This window comes from Mesitornis unicolor, unplaced genomic scaffold (assembly GCF_000695765.1).
Source record: "Mesitornis unicolor isolate BGI_N332 unplaced genomic scaffold, ASM69576v1 scaffold7218, whole genome shotgun sequence".
NCBI lineage: Eukaryota > Metazoa > Chordata > Aves > Mesitornithiformes > Mesitornithidae > Mesitornis > Mesitornis unicolor.
In genome coordinates this window covers 19064-37902 of record NW_010201084.1, presented here as the reverse complement: position 1 = coordinate 37902, position 18839 = coordinate 19064, and the positions used below count along the sequence as shown (strand labels likewise).

Here is an 18839-nt window from a genome sequence, read left to right as displayed (position 1 = left end):
CCGCTGGGGAAAGGGAGAAAGGCAAGGCCGGAGAGGCTGCTGGGGAGAAGGCGGCCGCTTCTCCCGTCGCAGGCGATCCGGCGGGCGGTGGGACCGAGCAGGGGGTGGATGCCCTAGGAGGGGCTCAAATGGGCCGGGGCCCGGGCCCCGGACCCCGCGGTGGTGACAGTGCCCTGCGCCTCGTCCGAGGAGGGGGACCGCACTCCCGGTTCTCATTTTTGGGGCAGAAGAGGCACTGTCATCTTGAATTTATCTCAGTGGTTTGAAAGGTTATGGGTGAGGTCCAGTCAGCTTATAGTTTCTTATAAATGAACATAAAAACTTATTTTTAGCAGTTCTGCACTCTATATCTTGCAGGAAGCACGTCAATAAATAAAAATGCGACCAGGTAATGCAGCCACAGCACAGAAGCTTCAGCATTAAATAAAGGAACGGAGCTGTATTGCTTCCACTTGCTATGAAAGTTTCCCAGTTGCTAAAGCCTATTACAATCACTTTGGTTGTATTTTTAAAGTGGCTCTTTTAAACGCATCTTGTAATGTGGTTTTGCTTTCCTTGCCTTGTGTGATCTTAATTGCTTCAGTATTTGTGATCGTTTCATTTTTCTTAAACTTTTCTGGTACAAAAGTTCGTGCTTTCCTTGCCTGGTCACAAACACTGTGTATGTACTGAAGATGAGTTCAGTGCATTTTTCTCATTTTACAAAACTCTAGATATTTTAATTTCATAAATTGAAATATTTGAGCGCTTAAAAATCCATATAGATTAAACTATCAAAAATACGAATACGAGCCACTCTGAATGTTTGTGGTTTTGTTTTTACAGGTTATTAATGGCACAGCTGGTTTTCCCATCAGATTTTCTTCTTCAAATAACCTGAAGACCAACAATCAGAATCCAGTTGTCGGACTTCTGCTGTTCTGTCACGTCCAGCCCCACAATGGTTGATTTTCTGGCTGAAAACAATCTCTGTGGTCAGGCAATTCTTCGGATTGTTTCCTGTGGAAATGCCATCATTGCAGAACTTCTGAGACTTTCCGAGTTTATTCCTGGTGTTTTCAGGCTGAAGGACAAGGCTGATCAACAGAAGTATGGCGATATCATATTTGATTTCAGTTATTTTAAGGTAAATCCTTTTGTTGTTAAACTTCTTAAAGTATTGCTGTCTTGCATGAGAGTGGTTCAGGTTATGAAATAGCCGCTCCTGACTATTGTGTTTATTACCAGCATTCTTCAGAATTGACTGTTGTGACTTCTTACTTGTTTAGTTTTTACCAAAAATTCACTAAACTGAGAAAGCAATTGGGACGTGCTTGCTTGCTAATATTGTGCTTCTGGGTTGTCTTGTATTTTGTATACTTCTGATCATACTCAGCCTCATCTTACTTGTTTCAGTGAGCGGAAACTGTCTAGGGAAGGTTCTGTGCTTATACCCCTGTAAAACTTCAGTGGATTCTGGGGTTGTTAGTATTATTGTTACTATTATTTCCTGAAAGAGCATTAAATTATGCTTTCACCAGCAGGCTCTGAGCCTGTGCAGTTGGTTGTTTTTCTTTGGAGCAGTACTGTGGGCAGTATGCCCATCTTCCTCTGGTTATCTGTAGCTTATTCTTTGCAGCCATGAAAACTGCTTTCTGCTTTCCTGTCTGACAGTACTGTCATTGTTTATTTACTGGACTTGTCACATGAGCTAAATAAACAAATAAAGCAGAGTAGTGTCCATGAAAAGTCCTTGTTTCCCTTACAAAAATCAAGCTTCTTGCAGTACCCATTTCCTTCTAGCATTTTCCAGCATGATAAAGGAGGAACTACAGAGACCGTCTAATTTGACTTTATCTGGATTGTACAATTCAGGAAGTGTTAATAGTGAAGCAAGGCAGTTTGTTTTTTGGGGGTTTTTTTGTTTGTTTTATTTTAAGAGTTGTAAATTTCAAGCACTACGTGTGTGCCTTGGACACTGAAAACCCTGAGCACAAATAATTTCAGAGATACCTTTAGACCTAAGGGTTTGTTACAAGACTGTCTTTTTCTTTTTCTTTTTGTTATACAAATTACTTGAAAAATTAAAAGGAGATAAGTGTAATTGGTGAGAAGTACAATTATCCTCTAAATTATCAGATTTTTGAATGTTATGGAAGCACAGCAGTGCTGCTGCTTTTCAGAGCACTAAAATCCATAAAAGACATAAAGCCGAGATTAGTGAATTTACAGATATTCTTCACTGCGAATGCACCATTCCTACATTCATGATTCTTAGAATTACCTAATGAGAGAGTTTTGAGATTTTGAAAACTCAAGCCATTTACTTCCTGTACTTGAATATCATAGGTAGTTTGGAGCCTGCTTTTATCCTTTTGGTTTCTTGCACAAAAAAGTGAAACAGAAGAGCATTTTTTAAACCACACAGAAATTGTCACCTAGATATTAAGCTTGATATTCCATTTTAACTTTATTTTAAGTTATATTTTATGGAGTTTGTGTTGACTAAATCCTTACAAGCAATGAATTCATGCTGTGGAAGTGGTCTGTGGAATGACATATTGTCAATTAAGTGTTAATAATATTTTCAGTTAAACTAACGATATTTTCGTTTAGTTGATGATGGTAAGACCAAATGATAGTTAAAAGAAATGTTGAATTACTTTAAAAGTTTATACCATTGCTTTAAGGAAGTCAGGCTTTTAATCCCAACCCTTTTTCCCCCAAGGTTGTTAATGACATTAATTTGTTTCTGCTTTAATTTGAGGGACTAGTGATGAGCTAGATCCAGAGTCTGTAAAAAAAAATTTCTCACATAGGTCTATTACTCTCAAGCAGTTTAAATATATGGGAAGGTACTTAGCTCAGAACTGTTTGTAAGGCTTCAATGCTGTGATTTCTAGCTGAGAAATCAATCAGATCAAATGTATAAAGGAAAAAATTCCAGCAGGGAGGTAGTTACCACTGCAAAAAGCACAAAGTGGCTTCAGATGCACTGGGGCTTTACCCAAAGCGTTAACTATTCTCTTCCATTCATTACATAGTTACAATCTGCAATGGTTTTAAATATAATTTATCCTAAATGTAAAACTCATTTTTATGGAATCAATCTTCAATCATAAAGTAGCTTGGAAAATGACAGATCCTTGTTTTAGTAAGAAATGTTAATTCTGGTGTTGTGCACACAGTGGTGCTTATACATGCTCTTTTTTTGCTGAAGAGAAGACAAAGTCAAATACTTCCAAAGTCTCTAAAGATTAATTTCTTTTCGTAGGGGCCCGAGACATGTGAAGGAAAACTGGAAGCCAAACCTGAGTTACTGGATTTAGATGAAGAATTTCGTGAAAACAACATTGAAATTTTGACAAGATTTTATCTAGCTTTTCAGAGTGTACATAAATACATTGTGGATTTAAACAGGTATGGTATCTTTAATACACGTGGATTTTCTTAAAGACTTTTTAAAGACTACTAATGTACTGTTTAGTTCTTAAAGATTACTTTTTAGTCTTAATAATGAGAAGCTTTTTCCTTAGAAAACTGATGCGCTCACTGTTGAAGCGTATTCATGTGCAAGTGGAAACCTGGATTGCTGGAGTGAACACTAACATTTACTCCTACGGTTGCTTATCAGCTTAATATATGACTTGAAAACATTTAACCTCTCAAGCTCATTTCCTCAATTGTAAGGTAGAGCTAGTTTTCCTTCTTTATCCTGGAGGTTGTCTTCAAGATTTTTTTAATAAAATGGGTAATATTAATTTAATAAACTAAGTCTTTGTGGTCTTGCAAAACAGACTATCAGATAGTTGAGGTTTTTTTTTCTTTAACTTTCATTGGCATTATTTTCCTGAACTTATTTTTTCACTGGAGTTGCCATATTCTCAAGTTTGCTAATCTGTGAAAAACAATGTGAAAGGTTCATTAAGTAATGTTAAGAAAAAGTTTCAGAGAATCTTAAGCATTAGAATTAGTTTTTGTTATTGATGTTATATAAAAAGATTAAATAAAAGATAAAATTTTAACATGACTTTTATTAATAAGTTGTGTTACTGGAAAATTCTTTAATAGGAAGACATTTTTACTATGTTTATGCACTTCAGTATATAATGAGAGAGGATTCCTTAGCTCTGGAATGCAGAAGTGGATCAACAAGAGGAATTCAGAAGTAGAGAGGAAAAAGAAAAATTTTAGTCAAGATAAACATACTCCATTTCTGGCTCTACCTTCCACATTGCAATTGAGATAAATTTCCAGGAGATATTTGTGAGATAACTTAAAAACATGACAGTTTTACTAAATTTTGAAGTGGAATAGGAGCTTTTCCTTCTCTGTACTCTGTTTGAAGGATCTTACTCATCCATAGGAAGATTGAAATTATGTTAGCTGTAAGTTAGGGTATTCTCCAGTGTCTTTCATTTATTTTTATACTTGTCAGGATATGGAAGGAGGCTTTGCCAGGTAGTTGGCTCTAGCTAGGTATTCCAACATCTCATTTCACAGTAGAGCATCTCTTCTTTGTCTGAAAAGCTCCATCCTACTTGAACTTGGGAAATGTTCAGAGGTGTCTGTTGACTTTCAGAGAAAATTGGCCAATTGAGTTCTGAGGACGTATGATTTGAAAGCACAATAGTCAATGACCAACTCTTTGTTATGATTTCTAGATATTTAGATGACCTCAATGAAGGAATTTACATTCAGCAAACATTAGAAACAGTCCTCCTTAATGAAGATGGAAAACAGCTTCTAGTAAGTATTGAACAGTTTTGTAGCAGTAGAAAATGAACCAATTAGTTTATTGCCAAAGTAGACAAAGATTTAAATTTACCAAATGCGTGGAAGTGCTGTGACTCACTTTAAGGAGGACAAAGACAAAAAAATCTACAGCCTGCCATTTTTCACGTTGTATCAACTACATAGTTGACATTGGCTTAGTTTGCCAATACACGTTTGTCTTTAAATGCTATTACAAAATTGTACTTATGTGATTTCTTTCCGTCGTTCATTCTTCTTCCAACCAGTGTGAAGCTCTCTATTTATATGGAGTCATGCTGCTGGTCATTGACCAGAAGATTGAAGGAGAAGTCAGAGAAAGAATGTTGGTTTCCTACTACAGATACAGGTAATGTATATTGGTATGCAGAAGCACTCGGGGCTGAAGGGATGTAGCATGCAGTATATTCAGTTAACTAGATTATTGAATTAAGACAAATGGAAATATCGGCACCTTTTTGAACAGCTATTTACAGATAGACTGGTCATTCAGCAGAGCTCTGAATATTGGTAGAACTCCTTGCTTTAGCTGCTGGGTTTGCAGGTCTAGCTGTGAAACTGGAGCAACAGATTTTCATGCTGTCACAATAGAAATTTGAAGTCCACTGATAAATTAACTTTCAGCTAAAGCTTTTAACATTGCAGTTGTCAGCTGTGAAAGTATCATAGGTTTCCAAATGTGTGTACAAGTCCTGGTGAAAAGTACTGAGTATCTAGATGACAAAAGTATTGCAAGTCAGACTTCTTGTATTTACAGTGCTTGATGAGTCAGATCAATAATGAGTTTTCCAGGGTAGGTTGTCAGCATCATTATATGACAGTTAGGATCTCAAAGGGTATCAGTACAAATCCTTTCACACATATAAAAAAGGGAATATCATGTTCCTATGCTTCTTTGACTATGTTTATGCATCTCAGGATATAATGAGAGAGGATTCCTTAACTGGAATGCAGAAGTAGATCAACAAGAGGAATTCAGAAGTGGGAAGGAAAAATTAAGAAAACAGAAACAAAACAAAACATAAACAAAAACAACAACCAAAAATACGCAGAACAAAACTCCACCTCTGGATATGAGGCTGCTTGTTTCTGCTCCTGAGTAAAGTTCATTTTTCCATTTGTGCTTTGTGTGCTTATCTGGGATATGAGTATGGAGATTTACCAGTGTCCTTCTGTAATATGGTGAATGTTGTATTCATGGAGTAAACAACCAAATATGTCCCAGATCTTAGTATTTGATCGTTTTCTTGGAGAAAAGTTGTGGTTACACGGAGAGGGAGAGGAGGAAGTGCTTAGGTTCTACAGCTCAATTTTTGTTCCTTTCTTTTGTGAAACAGTGCAGCACGGTCCTCTGCTGATTCCAATTTAGATGATATCTGTAAATTGCTTCGAAGCACTGGATACTCGAGCCAACCTGGAGCTAAAAGACCTCCAAACTACCCTGAGAGTTACTTCAGCAGGGTTCCCATAAGTGAAACATTCATTAGCATGGTTATTGGCCGCTTACGCTCAGATGACATTTATAACCAGGTAAGTTACTGTGAGATAAAAGAGGGATCTAAAACTGAATATAAAATGGTTTCTCAGGTTAGTTACTCAACCGTGAAGCCAATAAAAAAATAAATCACAGAATCACATAGGTTGGAAGAGACCTCTTGAAATTACTTAGCTCAGTCCCCTGGCTCAAGCTGATTGCCCAGGACTGTGTCCAGTGCAGAACCTCTCTGGTCAGCCTGCTCCAGTCTTCAGCCAACCTCACTGTAAAACACCTTTTTTGCTTAATGTCTTTAAATCATAAATTATTTGCCACTCTTAATATCTAATTCCTTCAGAGATTCCCATTCTTTTAGTTACTTCAAAGACATTCATCATCCCTTAGTAAACAGTGTGTTTAAAAAGGAACACTAACATAGCAGTTCTTAACTATGACAGTTGTATCATTAAAAGAAAACAAGAATCAAAGCAAAGTATGAGTATTGGTTACTATATTTACAGTCTGTTCTAATATTGCTCCTTTGAGAGATCTTTAACAAAGCATTTGCTATTGTGCAGACTTTCGTCTAGCATGGACAAACAATCTTATTTCTGTAATTATTTGTACACTTCTAGTGAGTCCTGGATGACTGAAACAGTTTATGTTTAACAGTTTAACAGTGCAAGAAAACCAGAATTTGAAGATTAATGAATTACTGTAAGAAACAAAGGCTTAAATCTTTAGGCAGGAATAATACTTTAAAAGTAGGGACATTATTGAAAACACTTTCGTATTATGGACAGACATAATAACCTTCAAAGGGGAAAAGATGCCTTTTTAGGTACTTTACTGAAAGAATATTTTGAGCTGTGGAGAGTTATAGAAACAGACAAAAGATAACTTACAAAGTTGTGACGAAAGCCCATTTTATGGCATAACTTATGTCTCTGAAAGGAAAGTGAAGTGCTTGTGAGACTGTGCTCTTGTAAAGTACTTAATCTAGAAATCTTAAATCAGTGGATACTTTGTATCAAGATTACTTGTCTCTTTATTTAATGTTGGTTTATTGTCTTTGCATTAAAATAATACTGCATTTTTATTTCTGTTTTGTAGTGCTTATAGTTGATAATGAAAATTAATTAATAACATTAATGTTTCTATAGAAAGCATGACTATAACTAATGTACTTTTCCCAAATGTAGTACAGAAAGTAGGGTAGAAATCTTCAGCTCAACCCAAACACAGCTTGTTTTACTTAATTCTTTTATGTCTGAGGTGTTACCTCCTTTGACACTTGCAGCTTATTCTTGGTGGCAGTGGGCAGTATGAACCATGCTAGTATGAACATTTAACCTAGTCAAATAAAAAAAGAAAATTCAAAGAAAAAATAGAATGTTACTAAATAAAAGCAGAGAACTGTTTTTCTGTGAAAATGTTGAATATTATTTTGATGCCAACTTTTTTGTTAGTATGGAAGTCTTTTAATATATTATCCTATGTATTTTTAAAATGAAAATTGAGTTGATAATTTGATCCTTTTTTATCTTTCTGGTACATGGAATTCGTGAATACTTAAATTACTGCATCCTAATTGCTTCTTACTTTGATTAAATTAATCCTTTCTGTCTATCTGAGATTAACTAAACATACCTAGTCCTTATAAAATTCTTACTTCTAGCTCTTCTCCTTTCAACTTATCTTAACCTCTTCAGTTCATCCCTTTTTCAACTCATTTACAGCATAGAAAATGTTGCTATAGTCTGTTAAAGTTAGCAGTTGTCTACACTGTCAATTTTTATATTCCAGAAAATATATCTGTTAAATATACTGCATGTGAAAACATGTCCAGCTTACCTAAATATCCTCCTTACCTCCTTGTATCTATACACTGTACTCTTCAATGTGCCCTGTAATATTTATTATATGCCCCATTATAAAGTGGTTTATATTGCATTATTTTGTTCCCTTTTTCTAGGTTTCTGCGTATCCATTACCAGAACACCGCAGCACTGCCCTGGCTACTCAGGCTGCCATGCTCTATGTGATACTGTATTTTGACCCTTCTATTCTTCACACTCAACAAGCGAAAATGAGAGAGATAGTGGATAAATACTTCCCAGATAATTGGGTAAAAATTAATTCTCTGTTAAAACTGTTCCCTGGATTTAATGTTATAGGAACAACTTAGCTTTTACAGTATGCATTATAGAAAATAATAATGTCCTCAAACTAGAATAGATTCTTCTCTGTGGAAATTTTACTTTGTTCAGAGTGAAACAGTCTGAGTCAATCCTCCTGGATAAGCATGGAAGGCTGTCCTTCAAAGGTATTGATTATTGTCTTAAATGCTTAATTCAACTACAGTCCTATACCATCATGATAAAGTGAATGATAGAAAAATGTAGGCTGGAAGGTACTATAGGCATCTTCTAGTTTAGCCTAACTTCAAAGTTAAATCAGGCTGCTTAGGCCTTGTCCAGGTACTTTTGAAAATCTCCAAAATGAAGAATCTGCAGCCTCTGTGAGTGTGTGTGGCTGGGCTTAATCTTGCTTATGGTGAAGAATTGTTTCCTTCTGTACAACTGGAATTTCCCTTGTTGCAACTTGTGACCGTCGCCTCTTCTCTTTTCACTGTGCACCTCTGAGATGGGTCTGGCTCTGTCTTATTCATAACTTCCCTTTAGGTAGTGGAAGACCACAGTCAGATCCCTTCATCTTCTTTCTCCCAGCTTAAGCAAACCCAGCTCCCATAGCCTCTCTGCTTACATACTGGGTCCCCATAAGTGTGTTAGTGGCCTTCTATTTGATTCATTCCAGTTTTTCCCAGTCTGTCTCATACTGAGGAGCCCAAATCTGGACATATCACTCTAAATGGGACCTCACAAAGGCTGACTAGATGGAAATAATCACTTCCCTTAATCTGCTGGCTACAGTGTGTCTGACAGAGCCTAGTGTATGGCTACTCTTTGTTGTCATAAGGCTGCAAGGCTGATTCATGTTCAGTTTGTCTACCAGGATGCTTAGGTCCGTTTCTGCAGAATTGTTACACAGGCGGTCAGTTCCCACGTTGCTGTTGTAGGGTTTGGTTTTGTCCCAAGTACCAGACTTCGTATTTATCATTATTGAACTTCATGTGATTTCTGCCAGTGAATTCTACCAGCTTGTCAAGGATGCTGTGGAAGACAGCCTTGCTCTCCAGCAATTTCCCCCACGCTGATGTTACTTGAAAACCTGTTTAAGGATTCATTCTGTGCTGTTGTCCAAATAACTTGGAAGCAAAACCTGTCACTGTGCAATTCTGTAGACCTTTTCAGATGCAGCGGTCAAAATGGAATTACTACGTATCTCAGTATGGAGATTTAGGATTTCCATCCAGAAGCCCTAGTCTGCAAAAAATGCTACTGAATTAGGCTGGCATGTAACAGTAGGGTCCCCAGGTAGTCTCTATCAAAGGAAATCTTAAGAAAGAAACTATAAATTAATTTGTGTATCTCTATTGGTTTCAAATAGTATTCTTCTGTAGCATAAGTGGAACAGTGAAGAAAAGAGGGGGGAAACTGTAATAGCTGAGTTTTAATAGAAGTTGGAACCAACCAGTTTCTGAAAAACTGGAAGCTTATTTTAGAAATGAGAACTTGACACTGTGGATTTTTGATCATGTTAGCATTTTTATTCACGTGGAATAAAAGTGCAAACTTATTTTAAGACAACACATACCTTCTCGTGATCAGGTATGGATGAGTTAGCTGCATCGTACAGAATACTTGACTCTTAGGCTGGTTTCAGATGATTCTTAGCAGTTGAAGTGTCGCCTTTTGAGGAACTGTCATTCTGCAGGAAATAATGAGCTTCGCCTCAGCAATATGAGAGGGATCCTCGTATCAGCAGACCAGTGTCCCATTTGCCTTTAGTGGCTTCCTTTTTGACACTGACAGAAGAGTTCAAAGGCTGACAGTGCCCTCCTAGTTGTGATCACTCCAAGGTGAAGAAATATTGGAGCAATAGTGTGACAGAACTCATAATGTCACTCATATGTCCTTCATCTGTCAGTAACCCAAGGCTTTCATTATTGATCAAGTATCTTACAAACCCTTGTAAGTCAACCACAATTCTGTATTTTTAATTACACTCAAACTTGAGCTAGGGGTCTGAAATTTGCTACTGCTCTTTGTTCCTTAAAAATCAGTGTGGACTCATAATTTCCTTCTGTTTGTGGTCACCACAGAATCACAGAATATTAGGAGTTGGAAGGGACCTCGAAAGATCATCCAGTCCAACCCCCCCCCCGCCAGAGCAGGATCACCTAGACCAGGTCACACAGGAAGGCGTCCAGGCAGATTTTGAATGTCTCCAGAGAAGGAGACTCCACAACCTCTCTGGGCAGCCTGGTCCAGTGCTCTGTCACCCTCACAGTGAAAAAGATTTTCCTCGTGTTCAGATTGAACCTCCTATGCTCCAGCTTGCTCCTTGTCCTGTCATTGGCTATCACTGAGAAGAGCCTGGCTCCTTCCTCCTGACACTCGCCCTTTACAAATTTATAAACATGAATGAGGTCACCCCTCAGCTCCTCTTCTCCAAGCTAAAGAGACCCAGCTCCCTCAGCCGCTCCTCATAAGGGAGATGCTGCACTCCCTCCATCATCTTTGTGGCTCTGCGCTGGACTCTATCAAGCAATTCCCTGTCCTTCTTGAACTGAGAAGATACATTGCATTTCAATTTGGTCCTTTGGGCATTCTCAGAGTAGGATTCATTCAGATTTTTCTCCCGGCCACCCCATCATAGTAACTTCCCCAGTTGCTTTCATCAATCTTCTGCATAGCTTCACGGAAAATAAAAAAGAAGTCGTAGGTTCATGAGAATATAAATATAGAGGCCAGGGCTCGTACCTAGTGACTGAAGGAAGTGTCAGCTTGTTTTCAGAACTAAGCATCTAATGAACTGTGTGCCTTTTATTTCGAAGTCTTCCAACTCCTTGATTTCTAAAGGTTGTGATACAAAAAGCACAGCTACCAAAACAGGTTGGTCATCTCATATTTATACCACAGCGTATCACTTTCTGCTCATATTGCTAAATGAAAAGTATGTCTTTTTTCTTAATAAAAATATGAATGTGACTTCTTGTTTTCTGCTTCCGATCTTAGGTTATTAGCATTTACATGGGAATCACTGTCAATCTGGCAGAGGCGTGGGAACCCTACAAAGCTGCCAAAACTGCCCTCAACTACACGCTGGATCTTTCAAATGTCAAAGAGCAGGTACATAAGCCAAAGCATTTTTAGCAAGATTCAAGCTGTGTGGGCATCTCGGGTATATTATGTGACATCAGTGGTTTGTGGGTCTTTTTTTCTTGTTTACAGTACATAATTTGTATAAATTTGTATAAATACTTGTTTCGAGTACATAATTTTGTACATAACTTTGAGTTAAAGATACTTCAACGTTTGAAATTCTGGCCTTCACAGCACTGCTTGTTTCACTTCCTGGCCTGATTGTGGCTTGACTGAAGAGATGGATTTATGGCACTCATTGCTGTGTTGTTCAGTACTGAGATGTTTTAAGCTCACTGTAGTGATTGGTCTTTCATAGGTAACAGTTTTAGAAGTTACCTGATTTAAAAGAATGATTCCAGAATGTTGTATGATGCAATGCAGTTGATTCTTTTTATGTGAAATATTTTTTTTCCGTGTCTAAACAGTTTGCTTGGTTGATTTTTTTACCCAATCAGTTGACTGGTGATAACTAAATGCCTCCTTACAGTCAGACCCCAGTGCTCAGGGAAGGACACACAGAAGTGTCTAATTGGGAGAACCGTACTATATATTGTCTAGTGAACTTTGGGAATATGAGCAGACATTTTTCCTTAGTCCCTAGGGAAGAAGTTCGCTAAGTAGAACTGATATTTAATTCAAAACAAGTGTTTCCATTCTGGAATAGATTTTTTGTTGTTGTTGTTATTTCTCATTAGGCAATAAAGTATTAGTACCCTTTTTTAGGAGTAATTTCTAGAGAGAACATAACTTAATATAGGAAGTTTACAAGTCTGCATTTTTGAAGCATTATGCTTCCTGTGTAGGCTTTTTGCTTTAAAATTTAGCTTGCATACTTTGTCATGCAGTTGCAGTGTGTGATATTGCCTACTACTGAGGACAGTAATTTTTACAGCACTTTTTTGATCTGTGTGCCCTTTCAGTTCTCAGGAAGCCACAGTCACATTGCACGTGATGTGTTCCATGTGAGGCAAGGGTTATATTGATGCAAACTTTGTATATTCCACAGGCAAGCAGATACGCTGCCGTCACTGAACGCGTGCACTCTCAGGTGCAGCAGTTTCTCAAAGAGGGCTGCCTGAGGGAAGAGCTGGTGCTGGACAATATTCCCAAGCTGCTCAATTGCCTGCGAGACTGCAATGTGGCAATCCGCTGGCTGATGCTTCACACTGCAGACACGGGTAAGGCTTCGTGCTAAACTTTTATTGCAGAGCTCTCAATCCTGCTGTGCCTGTGCTTCATGTTAGGTCCTGAGGAAAGCTCAGTGTGTGCTGCTGTTGAAGTCAGCATCAGGTTCACCTACAGTTTTCAGTAGCTTGTTGAGCTGTTCTTTTACTTAGTCTCCTAAAGCCTTTGGCTGAAACAGCACACATGCATTTCCTTATTTCTTGCAAGCTAGACACAAATATAAAAAGTAGTGTGAGAAGTTATGATCCTGTTGATCAGAAAAACTCTGGGAACTTTATCTTTTTCTGTCTTATCACTTAAAGCATCATTCTGAGAGTTTTACCTAGCATGAAAAAGAATGCAGTAGCCAACTTCTTAATATTTTAGTAATTAATAGTTTAAACCAAAACTTTTTATTCTGTTGAACTGAAATTCGACTGAAACTGTTGAATAATGTCTCTGACATGAGTTTGGATCTGCCAACTTACCTATTTAGACATTTTCTTGATTGAATGTTTGTGCTCTTTTTGGGGCTTCTTTGTTTGTGAGAGGACTTCTGTTACACCTCCATGTGCTTTCTGTGACGTTTTCAGAAATGTTGATCTCTGGACTTCTCAGTCAGGTGTACTAAAACCACATTTAGTTTGCAGAAGCCAGTTGAAGAGATTTAAGAATGCTGAAGCACCACAGAAACCTTAATTATTTTCTGTTCTAAGGAAAGGTAGTACAAGGGTGGTAAGACCTGTGTAAATGGAGAACAGGTGAGGACTTGCATATTAGAGCAAAATGGTTTTGCTGTCAAGCTATTAAAGAAAGATTTTATTTACAAAGATCAAAAAGCTTGGCCAGATTCTGTAAAAGTAGAGAAATGTTGTCTTTCCATTTTCAGCTTGTGATCCAAATAACAAACGTCTCCGCCAGATGAAGGATCAAATTCTGACAGACTCAAGGTACAATCCCAGGATCCTTTTCCAGCTTCTTCTGGATACAGCTCAGTTTGAATTCATTTTGAAAGAGGTAATTTGCTGCTGCCTTCTTCAGTGTTTCCCCCTGAATGGCAGAACAGAGCTGAAAGCTTGACTAGTAGTGCTACCTTTACTGCACAGTCCACTTACATAAAGAACAATAATTTTGATTTGTTAGAGTTTTCTGTAGATTACAAACTACTGTTGCTTGGCAGGGACTTCTGCAGTCTTCTCAGTAATTGGCAGTTTTCATTCTTACCCAACGTGTTCATATTTACTCAGAATTTTGCATGAACATCTTTATACAACCATAATAAAAATCTGTTGAGGAAGCTGCGTAAATTTTTGTCCTGCCATACATCTCTTTTTCAGGCTTCTTTTAAAGAGAGATAAAAGCTTATGTATGTTGAGGATAAGCTGCTAATAAAACTCTTACACCTATGTAAGAAGTTCTGCTATTTCTAAAAGTTGCCCCATTGATGCACTGGTATTAACCTGGTAGAACATATAAGAGCATGCTTAACTTCAAGTACATGCTTTTTTGAATTGGGTCTCGACGCATAGGCTGAGATGAGTAAGTGAAGTGTAAGTCCACATTAGAGCAGAGTCTTCTAGGATCTCTAAGATAAAAAAGGTACTGGATATTTTTATAAGTGACTAAAAATCAAAAATATCTGCATCATACTGTCTTTTAAAATTTCTATCACTGTATGTCCATCACACTGGCTGTTTTTCTCAGTGTTTTTAATATTGTATTTAATATTATGGCAAGATCTTGAAGTTACGTAGTAAACACGGTAAGTCAGTTCCATCTGTTTTCAGTATTTTATTTAATCTGTCTTAGTACGCCTTCTTGCCAGTTCTATAAACCAAATGCTTCATTTTTCAATAGATGTTCAAGCAGATGCTATCAGAAAAACAAAGAAAATGGGAGAACTATAAAAAAGAGGGATCTGAAAGGATGACTGAGCTTGCTGACGTCTTCTCAGGAGTTAAACCTCTTACCAGAGTGGAGAAAAATGGTAATTACTAAAAACTAAGTGGTGGGGAAAAAAGTAGGTTTGTTTTTTGTTTCTAAGCTGATACCAAAAGAAAATACATGAGGCTAATACTGCTAATAAGAAATTTTTCATGTCCCTCAGCTGCCACAGAGGTCTCTTAACATGCTGTCTTGTTTAGGTTTTCTGCATATATTCCATATGTAAGCCATATTTAGGTACCTAATATTTAGATGGCAATTTTTTTTAATCGCTTTATTTAGATATGCCAGGTGAGACTATGAAGTGGCAGTTCACTTTTCTCTGTTTAGTGGAGTTCATGTTACTGTCTTCTACATACAAGGGAGTGCAAAGATCATGGCCATTAAATATCGTAATGTTTTAACCTCTCATTCTTTCCCTAGTTGTAACCTCAATTTCTGTTGTATCAGCATTTTTTCAGACCTTGTACTTCTCATCTGCACTGAGTGGTATTCTCCAAGGACTTAAAAGCGTTGAATCTGTATTTCTTTCCAAATTTCTTGTTCTGTTTTTTGAAACATCATTTTTCTTGAGCTAGTGTATTTATAAGAGTTGTAAATCACTCTCTCATTTGATCAGGAACACTGCCTATAGTGCCAATGTAAGGCAGTGTTTGTGATCAATCCAAAACAACAAAACTTGGAATACAGGCATTTTTCTCTCTTGCTTCCACGTAAAAGCAAAATTACCTTACTGAAATACTTTCCTTTACCTTTTTTATGTCAGCAAACTCATAGCTAAAACAGAAATTGCTACTGCCAAGGCAATTAACATTGTAAAATGGCACAAACCCCCAAAATTTTATAATTTAAAGGGATTTATCATCTTTGTGTAGATTTTATAATGCCAATACAAATTGGTTGGTAGTTGCTTTTGGTTGTTGGTATGTGAATCTTACCTGACCTTTTGCTTGTTTACAAGTCTATATGTTGAAAGATTGGAATGTAAGGGTAAGATGAAGACTTCTAAAATAATTTCCTACGTGTATAGCTTTTGTTTATCTAGCAAGTTGCCTGTGTCTCTGTTGCTTATCATACATGCAAAGATTTGATTAAATTTTTCTTGTTCTTACATAGAAAATCTTCAGGCTTGGTTCAGAGAAATCTCCAAGCAAATAATGTCTCTGAACTACGATGATTCCACTGCAGCAGGCAGAAAAACTGTGCAGCTAATACAGGCACTGGAGGAGGTATGGCAAAGAAATTGTGAGATAGATTACCTCATCTTTTTGAAAAATAGCACTTGATGCACCTGCACTGACTTCTGATAGATGAGTTGCAAAACAGATCTGTATTTTAACAATTGTTTAAGTCTGCAAATCTTTGCAGTTCTATATATACAGTCAGCAGGACTTGCTCATAGGCCTTGTGATCGTAAAATAAGGGATATAGCATGAAAAATCGTGCCACCTGCAGCTGAGTATTAGTAGGGGTTTTTTTTAAGACATTAATTCAGTATTAAACATGGCAACATTACTGATTTTACTAGAAATTCTGAAAATAAATTCATTTAAAGCTAGTAAGGGTATTTAAAATAAATTTATTTAACATACTCTAAAGTAGGCCAAGATTTGTTAAGTGTCTTACTGTAAAAACATCCCGAAGAAATGTGTCAGTTTACTGATTCTATTTGTATCACTATACTTAAAGATGAACAGGGGAAAAAAAAAGGCAATTTATAGGGTTGGTTGGTTTGTTTGTTTGTTTTAAAATACAGGTTCAAGAGTTTCACCAGCTGGAAACTAACCTGCAAGTTTGCCAGTTTCTGGCTGACACCCGCAAATTTCTCCATCAGATGATCCGAACTATCAACATTAAAGAAGAGGTCTTGATCACCATGCAGATAGTTGGAGATCTTTCTTATGCTTGGCAATTAATTGACAGGTACCTTAGCAGGAGCTTTTTCTTCTAAGTCAGTCATCATTTGCAAAACTTGTGGGGAATAACATGCATATTACCAATGCTATAAACTTCCCAGTTTAAAAACAGTCTTGAAGTCTTGTGTGAGTTGTTGAGTATGTTTAACTCTCATCAACTTGAGTAAGAATTAGCAGTCATCCTTGTCACACTGTTAGCTGCAGGTGAAGTGATACTGTAACCTTTTACTGTCTCTCTTGTTCTAGCTATAACTATTTTGTTAGCCTTTAGTCTAGTTAAGTCTTTTCCAAAATACTGGAGTTCTGTTTCAACCAAAAATGAACAAGGAAAGACAAATGTTAGAGAACTCCTTTTTCATGGTGTGATTTTGCTGAGCTGCTATTTCATTACCTTGGCTGTTAATGCTCCCTGAGGCTCATTCTTTTGCCACACCTACCCCTTTATCTTACAGGTTTTTTTGTAGCCCATATCTCTTCAGACTAAAATCATCTTTAGTGAAGTTCTTTAGTGATATCCTGTGCCATTTCTAGATTGCACTGGCACTGGTGACATATGATTTAAGAGGTGAAGATAAGAGTTTCAGGGGAAGTAGCTGATTTGGTCTCTTTGTTTCTTACCCCAGCTTTACATCTATCATGCAGGAAAGCATAAGAGTCAGTCCATCTATGGTGACTAAACTCAGAGCCACTTTCCTAAAGGTAAGTATGAACAACAGTGAATGCACTTGAACACTGCAGGTCAACCAAAGCATTTGTTAAACAGGCCTTAAGACTGTGAAGTCACAAAAGAGTCAAAACTTCCTTTTAGCAACATTTTCTATGTCCAGATTTTTTAGACTGTACTAAATTAACTCAAGGTTAGTTTCAAAGAAAACAAAACCAGGTTATGCATGGAGTTTTTTACGCAACTAGTTACATTGCTGCTGTTAGGCAAATAAGTCTCTTCATCCAGCCTCTACTCAGGACAGTTTTTCACTGAGACACTGGTGCATAGATTTGATCCTCTGTATGTGTATCAGAGGAGGCTTAAGAAATTACAAAGTTATGTTGCCTATGGCCTTTGTCTGTCATTATGAAGATCTGGCATCTGACGAAAATATTTTCTGTAGAAATAAGAGTGGGAAATAGCATGGGATTGAGCGTAAAATTACAACAAAAATATCTCACGCAACTCGTAAGATTTAAAAAAATTAATGAGGGGAATGTAGCAATACAAACTCTGGAATTTTTTTGACTATTAACAGTTTTTTTCTGTTAGCAAACCTGATGTTGTAGCACTGCTCTTTAGCAAGAATATAGTGCTTCGAGTTGTAGGTTAAGAGCCTGAGCAAGAGAGTTCAAGCATATAATTTGTATTAGAAAAACAGACATGTGAAATTAAAATATTATCTTAATTTCTAGCTTGCTTCTGCTCTTGACTTGCCACTTCTCCGCATCAATCAAGCAAATAGTCCTGATCTTCTGAGTGTATCACAGTATTATTCTGGCGAATTGGTTTCCTATGTTAGAAAGGTAGGCTTTTGAAGGTACACAGTTGTCGTGTTCTCTAATTATTTTTCATTCATTGAAGATGTATTATTTTTAATGAGAATATACTGACCGTGTGTGTTTCTTCTCTCATTTACGAAGGTTCTACAGATAATTCCAGAAAGCATGTTTACGTCTCTTCTCAAAATTATAAAGCTTCAGACTCATGATATTATTGAAGTGCCCACTCGCCTTGATAAGGACAAGCTACGAGATTATGCTCAGCTTGGACCACGATACGAGGTGCAGTTAAAACAGGGAATTCTGAAAAACCGTATCTTATAGGTGGCCAGCTTCAACCTAAGTTTAAATAGGTACAGCTCCACAGGGTTGTATTTTTAACAGTGAAGTTGGACTTGTTGACTGAGTAAGAATCAAAATTGATTGGTGTTGTCATGAGTATACCTTAGGTTTCCTGAGGATTGATGACTAACTGTTGCTCTGCCATTTGTAAAAGTTTAAACTTTTGACTTTGTAGGAAAGGGCAGTACAACTAAATATATTTCTAAATGAGGGTAAAGACTTTTGGATTTATTTAGGTAGCTCCACATTTGGAATGGTTGTTCCAGAAGAAGGACAAAGACTGAATAAGCCAGCAGGGTTGAGCTTTTTGCTGCCTTCAAATGTGATGACAGGATGGAGGCACATTGATTTGATCAGATAAAGCTGCTGCTGCTCATTGGCTTTTGTCTGTAGGTTTTTTTTCTACACTGTCTTGGAAGAGTGAGCAAACATTAAAATTATTTGGTTTTATTTTTAATAGAGGAAGATGAGGAGCAAAAGCCTGACTAA

The 18839-nt window shown here is 37.2% G+C and overlaps 1 protein-coding gene across 1 annotated transcript in view; it reads left to right on the top strand.

Moving 5' to 3' along the window:
* The first annotated feature begins 826 nt into the window (after positions 1-826).
* The window catches only part of KIAA0196 (KIAA0196 ortholog), a 26978-nt gene continuing 8965 nt past the window's right edge, over positions 827-18839 (top strand). The window contains exons 1-15 of the mRNA XM_010189947.1: positions 827-1126; positions 3254-3399; positions 4644-4728; positions 5001-5101; positions 6090-6282; positions 8202-8354; positions 11368-11481; positions 12503-12674; positions 13550-13677; positions 14518-14647; positions 15721-15833; positions 16361-16527; positions 17144-17219; positions 17922-18032; positions 18150-18290. Coding sequence (XP_010188249.1) covers positions 941-1126; positions 3254-3399; positions 4644-4728; positions 5001-5101; positions 6090-6282; positions 8202-8354; positions 11368-11481; positions 12503-12674; positions 13550-13677; positions 14518-14647; positions 15721-15833; positions 16361-16527; positions 17144-17219; positions 17922-18032; positions 18150-18290 — 2016 coding nt within the window. The 5' untranslated portion in view covers positions 827-940. The remainder of the gene's footprint in view (positions 1127-3253; positions 3400-4643; positions 4729-5000; positions 5102-6089; positions 6283-8201; positions 8355-11367; positions 11482-12502; positions 12675-13549; positions 13678-14517; positions 14648-15720; positions 15834-16360; positions 16528-17143; positions 17220-17921; positions 18033-18149; positions 18291-18839) is intronic.